The 11,905-nt window shown below is 42.3% G+C and overlaps 1 protein-coding gene across 1 annotated transcript in view; it reads left to right on the top strand.

The window, feature by feature from the left end:
- The window catches only part of LOC111856631 (matrix metalloproteinase-17-like), a 32,744-nt gene extending 21,168 nt beyond the window's left edge, over positions 1-11,576 (top strand). The window contains exons 4-10 of the mRNA XM_023836748.2: positions 2,577-2,866; positions 6,063-6,239; positions 7,824-7,923; positions 8,360-8,442; positions 8,970-9,122; positions 9,648-9,905; positions 11,079-11,576. Coding sequence (XP_023692516.1) covers positions 2,577-2,866; positions 6,063-6,239; positions 7,824-7,923; positions 8,360-8,442; positions 8,970-9,122; positions 9,648-9,905; positions 11,079-11,401 — 1,384 coding nt within the window. The 3' untranslated portion in view covers positions 11,402-11,576. The remainder of the gene's footprint in view (positions 1-2,576; positions 2,867-6,062; positions 6,240-7,823; positions 7,924-8,359; positions 8,443-8,969; positions 9,123-9,647; positions 9,906-11,078) is intronic.
- Positions 11,577-11,905: the final 329 nt, after the last annotated feature.

Consider the following 11,905-nt stretch of genomic DNA (forward strand, 5'->3'; position numbering starts at 1 on the left):
CTAGGCGGTCAAAAGAAATGGTTAAAGCTATTTATCTGGGTAGTAAATGTGCATTTTCTCCAAAAAAAAACTAACTTCAGAACATATGCAAATTATCAGTAAGAATAAACTAACAAGAATTTAATCTGTTCTGAATTGAATTGTATCTTGTTGGACGGTTAGAAGATCACCACTTTAGTTCCCAAGCCTCTGCTCAGGGGTACCGTTCCACGTATTCATTAAAATTCACCGACAGCTCAATTAATTAATTTATTAAGTTGATTTGTTAAATAATTCAATGAGATATTGATTTGCCATATAAAACTGGTTGAGTCATAGTGATTGAGTCAAAAAAAATCATGGGTGTGTTGGATAGTTGCTGCAAACACTATTTGGTGACTTCAGGTGAAGTTTTGAAAAGGCTGACAACATAATATCTTAGTTTCACAGCAACATGAAGATCATTTAAACATTTAAACAAGTCATTTTCTTTGACTGCCTATGACTTTTGCACAGTACTGTACACTCCTGGGCATAGAAAAAAATGGGCCAAAGCTTAATTTTGTGTAATTAGGGTTTGGCCTATTTTTTTGCCCAGGAGTGCAAGTCCTGTTTTATCCATGATTTTTAGTCAGTCAAGTACAAAAACTTCACTTGGGTTTAAACCCTCTGTTGTTCAGGTTTATGAACCTTCCCAAAAAGAGGCTATTTAAAACAGAATAATGTCAGCTGCAGTACTATTTAAATTAATATCAGAATCAAGAGTTGCATAATTAGCCATTAATCACATAATGAAGAGTGCAAAGTGATGCATGGAAAGGCTTTGAAGTAACAATTTTGTATATGTTGGTTTCAAATGAGAGAACAGAAATATTATAGGCCAAGTATATAACATCATCATAACATCATCAAAAATTCCCACCAGACACAGACTGCCTCTGCTTTGCTCTTTTAATCAATTTCACTGGAGTGCAATTCACCCCATTTATTGAATTTCAATCCAGAACAATTGGGAAAATGACAGCATCCTGCGTTTGAAATATTTGTATTTTGGTACTTGCCTGAATTTTCTCAGCAAGTGATAGCCAGGTATAACTAAGTTTGTCTCTGGAGCAGAAGAGCTCAGTTTATTGTGTCGTCCTTAGTATTGCAACCCACAGTATTTGCAGATATTTATTACAGAATTAGACTAAAAATGCCCTGCTGTCCCCTGAAAGGTGGAGCAATGTAAATTGGCATATTAGCAGAACACTGATAGAAAGCGGCTCACTGTCTTTTCCATTTAAAGCCAGACATCATAAAGATACCCTGGGGTTACAGTAGGTACTTATAATTTGTTTTATCCAGTGGCAGTCAAACGTTAGGAATCAGCTGTCAGCAATGCTACAGTTAATCACTTTCAAAAATTGTCCAAAATGCAGAATACATTGAAACTAGAAGGGAGATAGGAAATGAGACGGAGTAGACAGTTCTAACCCCAGCTTAACCTCTACCCAGCCCTAACCTTAATCATAAGTAACCAAACAAAATTTGAGACTTTGTGCATTTTTAGTTTTCTGATTGCATTCACAGAACTGTGTGGGGACCTGAAAAATGGTCCCCACAACATCAAAATGATAGGGTTTTAATACAACTCAATAACGATAAACTTGACAGATGTAGTTCAGCTCTATGTCACCTACTGGATACCAGGAGATATTTTTTAACTGAGAGGTTAACACTAGAGGGAGGAACTTAATCTTAACTATTTTAGGAAAATGTAAATGTTCAGTTCTAGATAATTGACTTTTCCCTCAATTATAAATCAGTTTAATGGCCAGGTCCCCTGGCACACAAAATTCTCCTGGCAACTTCTGCTGATGACCTGCATGCACCTCCTATGAATTGTGTGTTGCCAACTGCCCAGTACATGTTACTCTTCCAGCTGTAGGGTGCGTGAAGGAGTGTTACACATTTAGAGAAGAGAACCTTTAAAAGTTTTACTAAAACAGTAGATATCACTAGAGAGGGTGATCGCAAATGACTCAACGCCTCAGGGCAGGAGCTCACATGCTGTATATTATGATTTGGAACATAAAATTGGATTGGAATTTGCCCTTAAGTGTAGCACCGTAGTTGGCATAAATACATGCACCTCAATATATAGCAAAATATTCCCATATGATTAGGATAGAATGTTATAAATGAATCCCTAATGCATACTGCTACCCTACTCTGAGGTTGTGTATTGCATGTATACACAGATTTTGATTCTAAAGTCAAGTTTAGTGGACGGTGGTAGAAAGGCCCCGGAAATAGAATTTTCCTTATTTTTATGAAGCAGCCCTTGGCTCCCGAAGGAGAACATGCTTGTAAGCGGCAGTCTGCTACCTCATAACTTCATTTGCGCTCGCAGACACAGGAGTACAAGACTGAATTATATGTTTATTTAAGACATTTAGGCCACTTGCACCTTGGATAACTGGAGACTATGTGGCTTAGAGTTTCTTTGGTACCAGAATGCTATTAAAGTTTCTGGAAGTTTTAGAAAACACAGCTGTATTGCTCATCTTGTCTCTTTGTACCTGGGCTTCTCTCTCTCTTGACTCTCCCTGCAGGATCCGCACTTTCCCAAAGGAGTCTCACCTGCTGGGGAGGGACACAGTGCGAGCCCTGATGTACTATGCCCTGAAGGTGTGGAGCGACATCGCGCCTCTCGACTTCCACGAGGTGGCGGGCAACCAGGCAGACATACAGATCGACTTCACGAAGGCCGACCACAATGATGGGTACCCCTTCGATGGACCCGGAGGCACCGTGGCGCACGCCTTCTACCCAGGGGACAGTGTCACTGCCGGAGATGTTCACTTTGACAACGATGAGGCCTGGACTTTCAGGTCTCCTTCAGGTGAGGACTTAAACATTGACGGAGTTTTAATCTAGACGACTTTTAATGTAGACTAGGGTTGGACATAAATGATGGCCCAAGATGAGTATAAAAGATGTTGGGCAAGGTGATTGGACTGTCATTGGCCCATTCAGGCCAGTGACGATGATTCCACCAAATACAGACAGGATATAGCATCTTGAAGGTAAGTTACTCAGCTAGCTAATATGAGTTAATGTAACTTTGCTTGAAATGACAGTCGGCACAAAATGTGACTATAATATCATGTCAATCAGCCAGTCAGCTAGTAATCAAGCCTCATGATGCAACCAAGCTATGCTACATTACCCATCTGCCATAAGTGAAGCTACACTAGCTAGGTAGCTAATTTATGAGACTGTTTAAAGTTTAGTGTCCGTTGCGTTGCAAATACAAAAACATGGAAGTACTTACAAAATCATACTCCCCGTATAGTGCTTTATGGGGCTTGGCTGCTTTTGATATTATCCATAATAACATATGTTATTCAATATCCAATCCTCACGTTCAAACTGCAGAAGATGAGAGCAATCAGACCTGTCGCGGACATGCTTGGTACTCGACATTACTGCTGGGTTTCAAAAATATTGCATTGTTCTTCTGATGGTAGCTGTTTATTTCAAATCTCCTTTGCCACTTGAAAGCCCTGTTAACCTGTGTTTACATGCACAAAATAACCAGACAAATGTATTAATTTGTTTGACTTAATTTACATGCATTTGAATGAATTGATTCCTTCAGGAACCCGAATTTACATGGCACGTTTTATGGTCCAATTATGGAAAGTATTTTAGTGAGTGTCATGTTTCCTTTTTCACAAGCCTGGGACTAGTGTAGGTCCAATTGATGAAAACATTTCAGCAGAACTTTTTTTGAGGGGGGCGCAGGTACCTTAGTAAGTCAGTCACTACTCAAGTGCAAACCATGAACAAATGTTGTACCTGCATGAAATACATGAACCAGTATCATTAATTAATGATGATCAGTGCATAAGTAACACTTAGTTTCTGGTTAATTCATACATTAAGAGTCTAGTGCTACATAATCTGTGCCTCCTCAAGTGAAGTGTTACTGTACCAACGTTTCTCTTACATACTGGCTTTATAATCCACAGTCAAGCACCATAGTAAACCTATGGCATCTTTAAGTCTGCAGAAGATAGACAGTCCAGATACAGATTTGTATTATTCTTTAAACAACAACCTACCCAAAGAGGCAGCTCAAAGTTAAAAATGAAAAATTCCAAGAAGAAAATTATTTATATTTTGTGAATCTTTATATATGAGATATATACAAGATTAATAAACTAACAGTTTTATGGAAAAGGACACTGATAAACTAAAGAACTTTTTTTTCACTACAATGATTTGTTTTTGGTTTTTTTTTTCCAATTTTGACCCCCCCCCCAGCCACCCAGGAAAATATACACATGCTATTGTTTGTGAGGATGCACTTCAATTGCTTGACAAACTTACTGATAAAAACAACTCATTGACTGGCTGCTGTTTCCCTGTTTCCTGCTCCAAAAACAGGAAAAATGGAATCCACAGAGCCTGTTGACATGTTTTTTTTTTATATATTAATCGATTGGCCCGACAGTGTGAGCTCCAGACACCAGACAACGAGCTCAGGAGAAAGAGCTCCAGTCTGGTCAATTTTCTGCGCTGAGTTGTCCCCTGTGTGCAGGTTAATAATTTGGCGGGCGAACATTAGCTGCTTCATGGGTACTTCGTCAAACAGGGCTTTGGGGAAGACGGGCCACTGTCACTTACAAATACACCTTTCCTGTCACATCTCACTCGCTTTTCCTGTGTTTTTACTAGAGAGGCTCCCATACCTCACTTTTTTATATCCACATGCAGATTTCTATTGTTCTTCACTGAATCTGAAGCAATAAGTGAGTTTGATTTTGTTTTGCCGAATGCCCGTTAATTGCCACAGCAAGGTGTGCGATGAGCTGAGAGTGATATGTGTGTGCTTCAGCAAGACTGAGTGGGTTGGAAAAATCTGCCATTTCTTCCCTTACAAGGATACAGTGTTGCAAGCCACCTATTGGCATCTAATACACTCTACGTAAAGAAAGACATTTTCCTCTTGAAAGTGGTTTGCCAGTGACATGAGATGTATTTTTTAATCAAAGAGAGCCCGATGAATCCCCATAGTTGTCCATGAAGAGAATAGGGATGAATTTCTCTAACGTGATGTAACGCTATATTGTAAGGCACACTGAACATGAACGCCAGTCATCATGGTGCCACGATGCCTATACTGTTCCTGTCAAAGTGAGTACTGGACTGCGGCACACTGGACAGAAAATAGCAGGTAGCCGGCACTGACAAAGAGCAGGCAGCATCTCACAGTGCATCCGAGCCCTCCGACATAATGAAACCGGTCACAAGTGGTGCACTCAAAATGATTCACAGTCACGTTATGTCTGTAGCTGCGTCATCTTGACATATGAACAAGAGGGAGCCTTCAATACGAATTAGTTCCATGGAAAAAAGTCTAAGTAAAATTAACCAAACAGGATGTAAATGCAAGAAGTCAGGTTTGATTGGATAAGTGCTGAATTGCAAATATCTAGCTGCACAGTAACAATCAATAACTAAATGTGTTCCAGGCATATTTTTTCTCTGCTGCCTGTAACCTGCAGACCGCCTTGCTTCTTGCCTTTATAGTTATATTGTCTTTGGCTCCAAAAGTGTCATGATGAAGGAAGGAAGGTACATGCAATGCAGCAGAAGGAACAAACATCTCATCTTAGCAATGAAGACAGCAAGGTTTCCCTGCACAATAGCCTCCTTGGGGGGGGGGGGGGCGGAATCCCCCTGGCCATGACCCCTGACCATGACCCCTTTGTAAACAGGCACTAAGTATTGAGTTCACTATGCATAATTCATTATCAAGTTGTTGCATTGATGTTTGGCTGCCACATAGCTTAGAGTGTGATGATCTTTACGTGGTTTTAAAATACATTTTTTTTCAATGCCCATGTCACGTTTGCAAAACTCATCACAAAATGTGCATTAAAGACAAGGTCTAAGGCATGGAGGGATGGTACCATTTCATACTCATCAGTTTATAAACTAATGTAGATCCTACAAGTTAACCAGATTAGTTTGATATTTGTCTATCAAACAACACGTACATATTTCACTGTCTACTCTTCCTCTCCCAGACTCCCACGGGATGGACCTGTTTGCGGTGGCCGTGCATGAGTTTGGACATGCCATCGGCCTGGCTCACGCCTCCGCCATGGCATCTATCATGCGGCCATACTACCAGGGCCCTGTGGGCGACCCGCTCAAGTACAGCCTCCCCTACGAGGATAAAGTCCGCATCTGGCAACTTTACGGTAAGTGGACTTCCTATCTGTAGCATTCTAGAAATTCCCAGATGTTTGATATTATGTCTAACACAAAGTCTACGTTACGTTATCGGTAAATGAATAGCAGATGAAAGACTAATGCAGAAAAACTAAATTAATTTTAAAAAATGAACAAGAAAGATTTCTGAACCTGAATGATCCTCAGTGGCAGCAAGTGTAAGAAGCTCTAGTTACTCTTCAGATTCATCAATATCCATATATCTGTTGAGGGTGGCGTGTTGTTCTGTGGGTTAGGAGTTTAGATGAAGGGTCTGGTAGAGGATCCTTATCACCTTAACACCAATGGCTGACACTCTCCTATGACTCCAACTTTCACTCTGACCTGTGTCTATGTGTCTCACAGGAGAGCAAGATGGGATAAATGAAAACCTAGGGCTTCCTATATGTATTCATGCTTAATGATTTTATTGTAAAATCAATTGCATAAAAGCAATCAGAGCACCAAAAATGTACAGGAACCTTAAGGAGGGAGTTTGTGCTGCCTTGAATGAATGTGCTACTTTTGCAGATGTAATTGTTCAATGTCGGAGCTGTGGGCGCAGGTTTTGAACTTCCATCAAGTGTGATTAAAGCTTGCATATCTGCCAGTAGATGTGTGGACCGGCCTGCAATGCTATCCACGTTCAGGCAGGAGGCCGCGGAGGTGGCGGCAGTGGGATGAGAGTGGCATGCTGTCATACAGCACAGGCTTGCTGGTGTTAGGGTCGTCATTGACATATGGCGGCATCGATCCTCGATTATCTGAACTAACTTTTGCTGAATAAGTTCCATTGTACTAACATATGTGCCTGTTCTTCAGTTGATTGCTTGTGTGTCTGTTTCTGATTGTTTTGGTGTCTGCCTTTGATTGCTTTCAACAACAGTATTACAGACTCTACCCTAAATGCCTCTCATTGGTACATCTCAGAGACGTGGCCTTTGTTGGCACCCAGTCTTCAGGATCTTGTTTGCCTCAGTCTGGTCCACTCGTGTTGTTTTACAGAATCAGTTTGTCATTCGGTGTTCCTTCACACAATGACCAGAGACTGTCCACAATATATACTGATGTATGAAATATTCAGAAATATACTCATCCAATACATGGAACAACCTGCCATTGATGCTAATTTAATAGAAAGGGTTATCTTTGTCATTCTACAATTCGTTATTGGATTCTTTGGGAATTGGTTACAGTTATATTTTTCAAAAGGTGCAAAAAGATTTTGCAGTGACTGAGATGAAATTGGGACCCCCTCCTGCAAGAACAAACAGCAGTTGTTAAGCTATCCACTGTTGCTCTGTGGGCGCACATATATGTCTACTGCATCACCTCATGGAGGAAGAATAGGGCCAATATACAACTGTAGTAAAGTCTGGCATGATACCTCAGAGATTTAGTGATACTGTGAACCTGAAGTTTTTGTGCTCTTTGTCTGTTGTCCAACACATTTTTTTAATATCCTGACTGCTATACATTTATGGAGAGCATTCATGAACAGTGTCTCCATCGTTTGCTTTGTCTGTATCCATGAGTCACAGCATCTTTTCATTGCCAATTCTGTCGTTCCCCAGGCGTGAGAGATTCAGTGTCTCACACGGCTCAACCAGACACCTCCCACGGTTCCGACCAGCCAGTGCTGCTGGATCTCCCTGAAAACAGGTCCACTATCTTGTGAGTTAGAGTCTTGCCACCAAACCCTTTGGGGCACTGGAGAGAGAGCCTGATTTCTGAACAGGTCGTCATTCGAGGTCAAGGACTGACTCAACCATTTTCTTATTGTTGCTATGAATTTATCTCTGTACACTAGTGATGGCTAAGAAGCTTTATGAACCAACTGCTGTATTTTCTGACACCAGTAGATCATGATCTCTACTCAAAAAGAGAAATCTAGTGGGGTCAAAAAATACAGAAAAAGTTTCATTTGGCCATCGTTGTACACTGAACACATACATGCACACATTTCCACCAGCCACAACAGTATATTACACCTTTGTACCTAACACAGATACACACACACAAACATAAATACTCACACTTGCAGCTCCTTGTTTATCAAGCAAGCAGCATTAAACTCATACCTTTTCCACCCAACTCTGCCCTTCTACAGGCCTGATAGTGACATCCCGGACAGATGTAGCGCTCACTTTGACGCGGTGGCCCAGATTCGGGGAGAGGCATTCTTCTTTAAAGGTAAATCTGTGGCAAAAGGCAGAGCAGCAGCCATTGGCTTTGGCACTTACTTCCTGCTTCTCATCTGCATGCTTTCACAGAGCTGCCTCAGGGTTTACTATCCGGAAAGCTGCCTCTCTGCTTTAATTAACAAGCTGGTAACTTGATACTGAGAGGAAAAAAATGTCAGAAAGCATTCTGGCTACATATTGGCTTTTGAGTTACTCTTGATTTATTAAAAGCCACCCCGCCCTACATTACCCACATACAGACAAACAGGCCTAATCCCCATGGGTACAGCAGTTATTGGTCCTGCTGGTTTGTTTTTAGCAATGATTCTCCTTCCAAACATCCCTCCCACCTCTGAACAACATTGCAGCTTCCACCTGACCCACGGCTGAGCATACAGCTCCCAGTGAACCAGGATTTCACTCTGTTTACCCAGCAGATTATATGTCCTTCTCCTGTTTACTTCTTGAGGCAGTTAGAATGAAAAAAAAACACTTGGTAGTGAACAGTGGACTGTCTGCTTTCCACCGGTCTCCTAGGGAAGTACTTCTGGCGCTTGACGAGGGAGAAACATCTGGTGTCCCTGCGTCCAGCCCAGATCCACCGGTTCTGGAGGGGCCTGCCTACGACCCTGGACAGCGTAGATGCTGTGTATGAGAGGCCCAGGGACCACAAGATTGTCTTTTTTAAAGGTACTGGAAGGATTCAATGGACCTACTGTAGTACTTTCGGACAATGGGACAGGTTGAATATAAACCAGTTCCGCTAACTATTCAGGCAGTAATGGTCGTCTGTTAGCAGAGGCATAGCTAGAAATTCTATGCCTCAAACTGTCACCTCACCCTACCCCCACCACCCACCACCACCCCCCCACCCTCACCCTACCCTCACTAGCATGACCATAAAATTTGTTGGGGGGGGGGGGGGGTTCCCCACAGAAGAATTGGCCATTTATTGTTTCCCAAGAACTTATAATTTGATATATTATAGTGCTGGTCCTCCTGAATCTGCCAGGGTATTCACACCCTCCGACGCCCTTGTCTGTAATGTTAGCGACTCTTAACTGTTGTGAGCAACAAATGAAAGTAGTATTAAGTACCTCTTATTTTTATTAGCTATAGGATCATTCAGAAAAGTTCATCTTAATGGTCTTTGTTGTAGTGTATTTTTGTTAAGTGTTCTTGTGTTTGTCTACTGACCCTTACGCACACTCTCAGGGTTAAACTACTGGGTGTTCAAAGACAACAACGTGGAGGAGGGCTATCCCCGACCAATCAGTGACTTTGGCTTACCCACGGAGGGTGTGGATGCTGCCTTTGTCTGGCCACACAATGACAAGACCTACTTCTTCAAGGGTGACCAATACTGGCGCTATGACGACTACCTGCATCGGATGGACCTCGGCTACCCCAAGGACAGCGTGCTGTGGAAGGGGATCCCAGCACAGCTGGACGACGCCACACGCTGGTCTGATGGTGAGGGACTTCAATCAGACGGACAAATATGGAGCAGGAGGAACTGACATTGCGTTACACAGATCATGGCTATGATTTGAATAAAAATTCTTAGGATTAGACTAAGCCAAAAGAAGCATGCCAATGTCTGAGTTTATCAGTCTGGCTTCTTTATTTGGGTTGCTTGTTGTCTAGGTCAATACAGCAAAAATCAAACACATCGACCAAATTGGGGGGTTTTGCTGCAAAAACCTTTTAGTTTCAGGCTTTAAATTTCCATGCTGCTTTCCGTTTGTACATTCAGATGGAGGCCTTCCTCAAAGCAAATGTGGTAGGGTTTGTTGTGATCCTTCTGAAATAAGACAAGCAGACAGATGTACGCAGGCAAGGGCCCATGAGCTTGGGTTTACTGTTTGCTTACTCTGGAATCAGCCTGATTCTCTCAGCTCTTTTGTATTTTGGCGGCGACATCCAATCCGTTGAACACAAGTCATTTAATAAAGATGTCCAGCCCTTGCTGTGAGCTAATGGTCACGCTCAGCAGTTTTCAGCAGCTGTCGGATGTTAACCCGATGAGAAACTCACGGTCGTGCTGCAATAGGAGAAGTTCCTGTTCACTCCCCCTCCCCCTCTCCGCAACCCCGGTTGGACAGTTTCATCCAGCTGGCCTGAAGGCAGCTCCAGGACCTCATAGTGCCAAGGTCCAGCCACAAGCCGTTAAGCCTTCAAAAGCCACAGTCACCACGTAACTCCATAGCTACCCAAGTTCTGGAGAACCAGTGGTCCGTGAAAGGCCTGTGCATTTTGCTTCTTAAAGAGTGGCTTAGCATTTTCATCACACTTAGGAGGAGGGAGAGAGGGGCAAATTCAGGCTTTGATAAGCTGTCACGATGTTCCCATTTTTACACTGTAGACTAAACAATATATATAAATGTGTGTGTGTGTGTGTAAGTATATATGGATATGGAATACAGAAGTGTATTTCAAAGATGATTCGGAAACTGTAGTGGTTTCCAGATGAGTTCGTTCTACCTTCAGCATAACCCCAGCTGCTTTGAAACAGCTTTTATTTCACTTTGTGAAGAATGTCATAAGAGCAGGAGAGGAAATGTAACCCACATCAGTTAAAAGACAATGTACATGTGCTGGTTTATAAACATCTGATGGTTTTTCCCGTTGTAACTTCCTCCCCAGGAGCCTCCTACTTCTTCAAGGGGGCAGAGTATTGGCGCGTGCGGGGCAGCGACATGGAGGTAGAGGCCGGCTACCCACGGCCCATCGGCAAAGACTGGCTGCTCTGTGCGGACATGCTGTCGGACTCTCCAGCCCCGGATGTCAATGGCACAGACACGCGCTTGCGTGGGCAGCACCGTGCCAGTCATGCAGGAAGCAATTACCAGGTGTGCTCCTGCACCTCCGACTCGGCCACGCCCCTCTGGCTCCGCCCATCCTTCTCCTTACTTGCACTACTGGTCTGCTTTTGGACTCTTCCAGTAGGCCTTTGTACAGACCTATGATGCCTGGCGTTCAGATTCACATACCCGTGAACTCTCACACTTACCGGGACACTTCTAAAGGATCTTTTGATCAGTTTTTTTTTCATCGTCTTGAATTATTTCAGAAAAAAATGACATTATATCCACAAACTAAAACTGAGGTTATTTCATATATTAATAAAATGCTGAATATTTATTTTTTTACCTTTAATTTAAGTTTTGGAGTGCGTTAGGTTGTGGACAGTCAATATATTTGCTAGTCGATGTGTTTCCAATCAGAATTTTCAACTGACAGATCATTTTATGTTAAAAAACGTCCTCTTCATCCTCTTCATCTTCATATGCAAGTTGGAAATAAAGTAAGAGAAAGGGGTGAATGTCATCAGAAAAGGCTTTAAGCCAAGTATCCTCCCCATCAGACAAAGGATATGAGACCTCAAAGTAGACGTTGCTGTGGAATGGAGACCTTACAACGTGGCATCATTCATGTGTCTTGAAATACATAAGAGGGCATTCTCTTCTTAT

This window comes from Paramormyrops kingsleyae, chromosome 2, assembly GCF_048594095.1.
Source record: "Paramormyrops kingsleyae isolate MSU_618 chromosome 2, PKINGS_0.4, whole genome shotgun sequence".
Taxonomy (NCBI): Eukaryota; Metazoa; Chordata; class Actinopteri; order Osteoglossiformes; family Mormyridae; genus Paramormyrops; species Paramormyrops kingsleyae.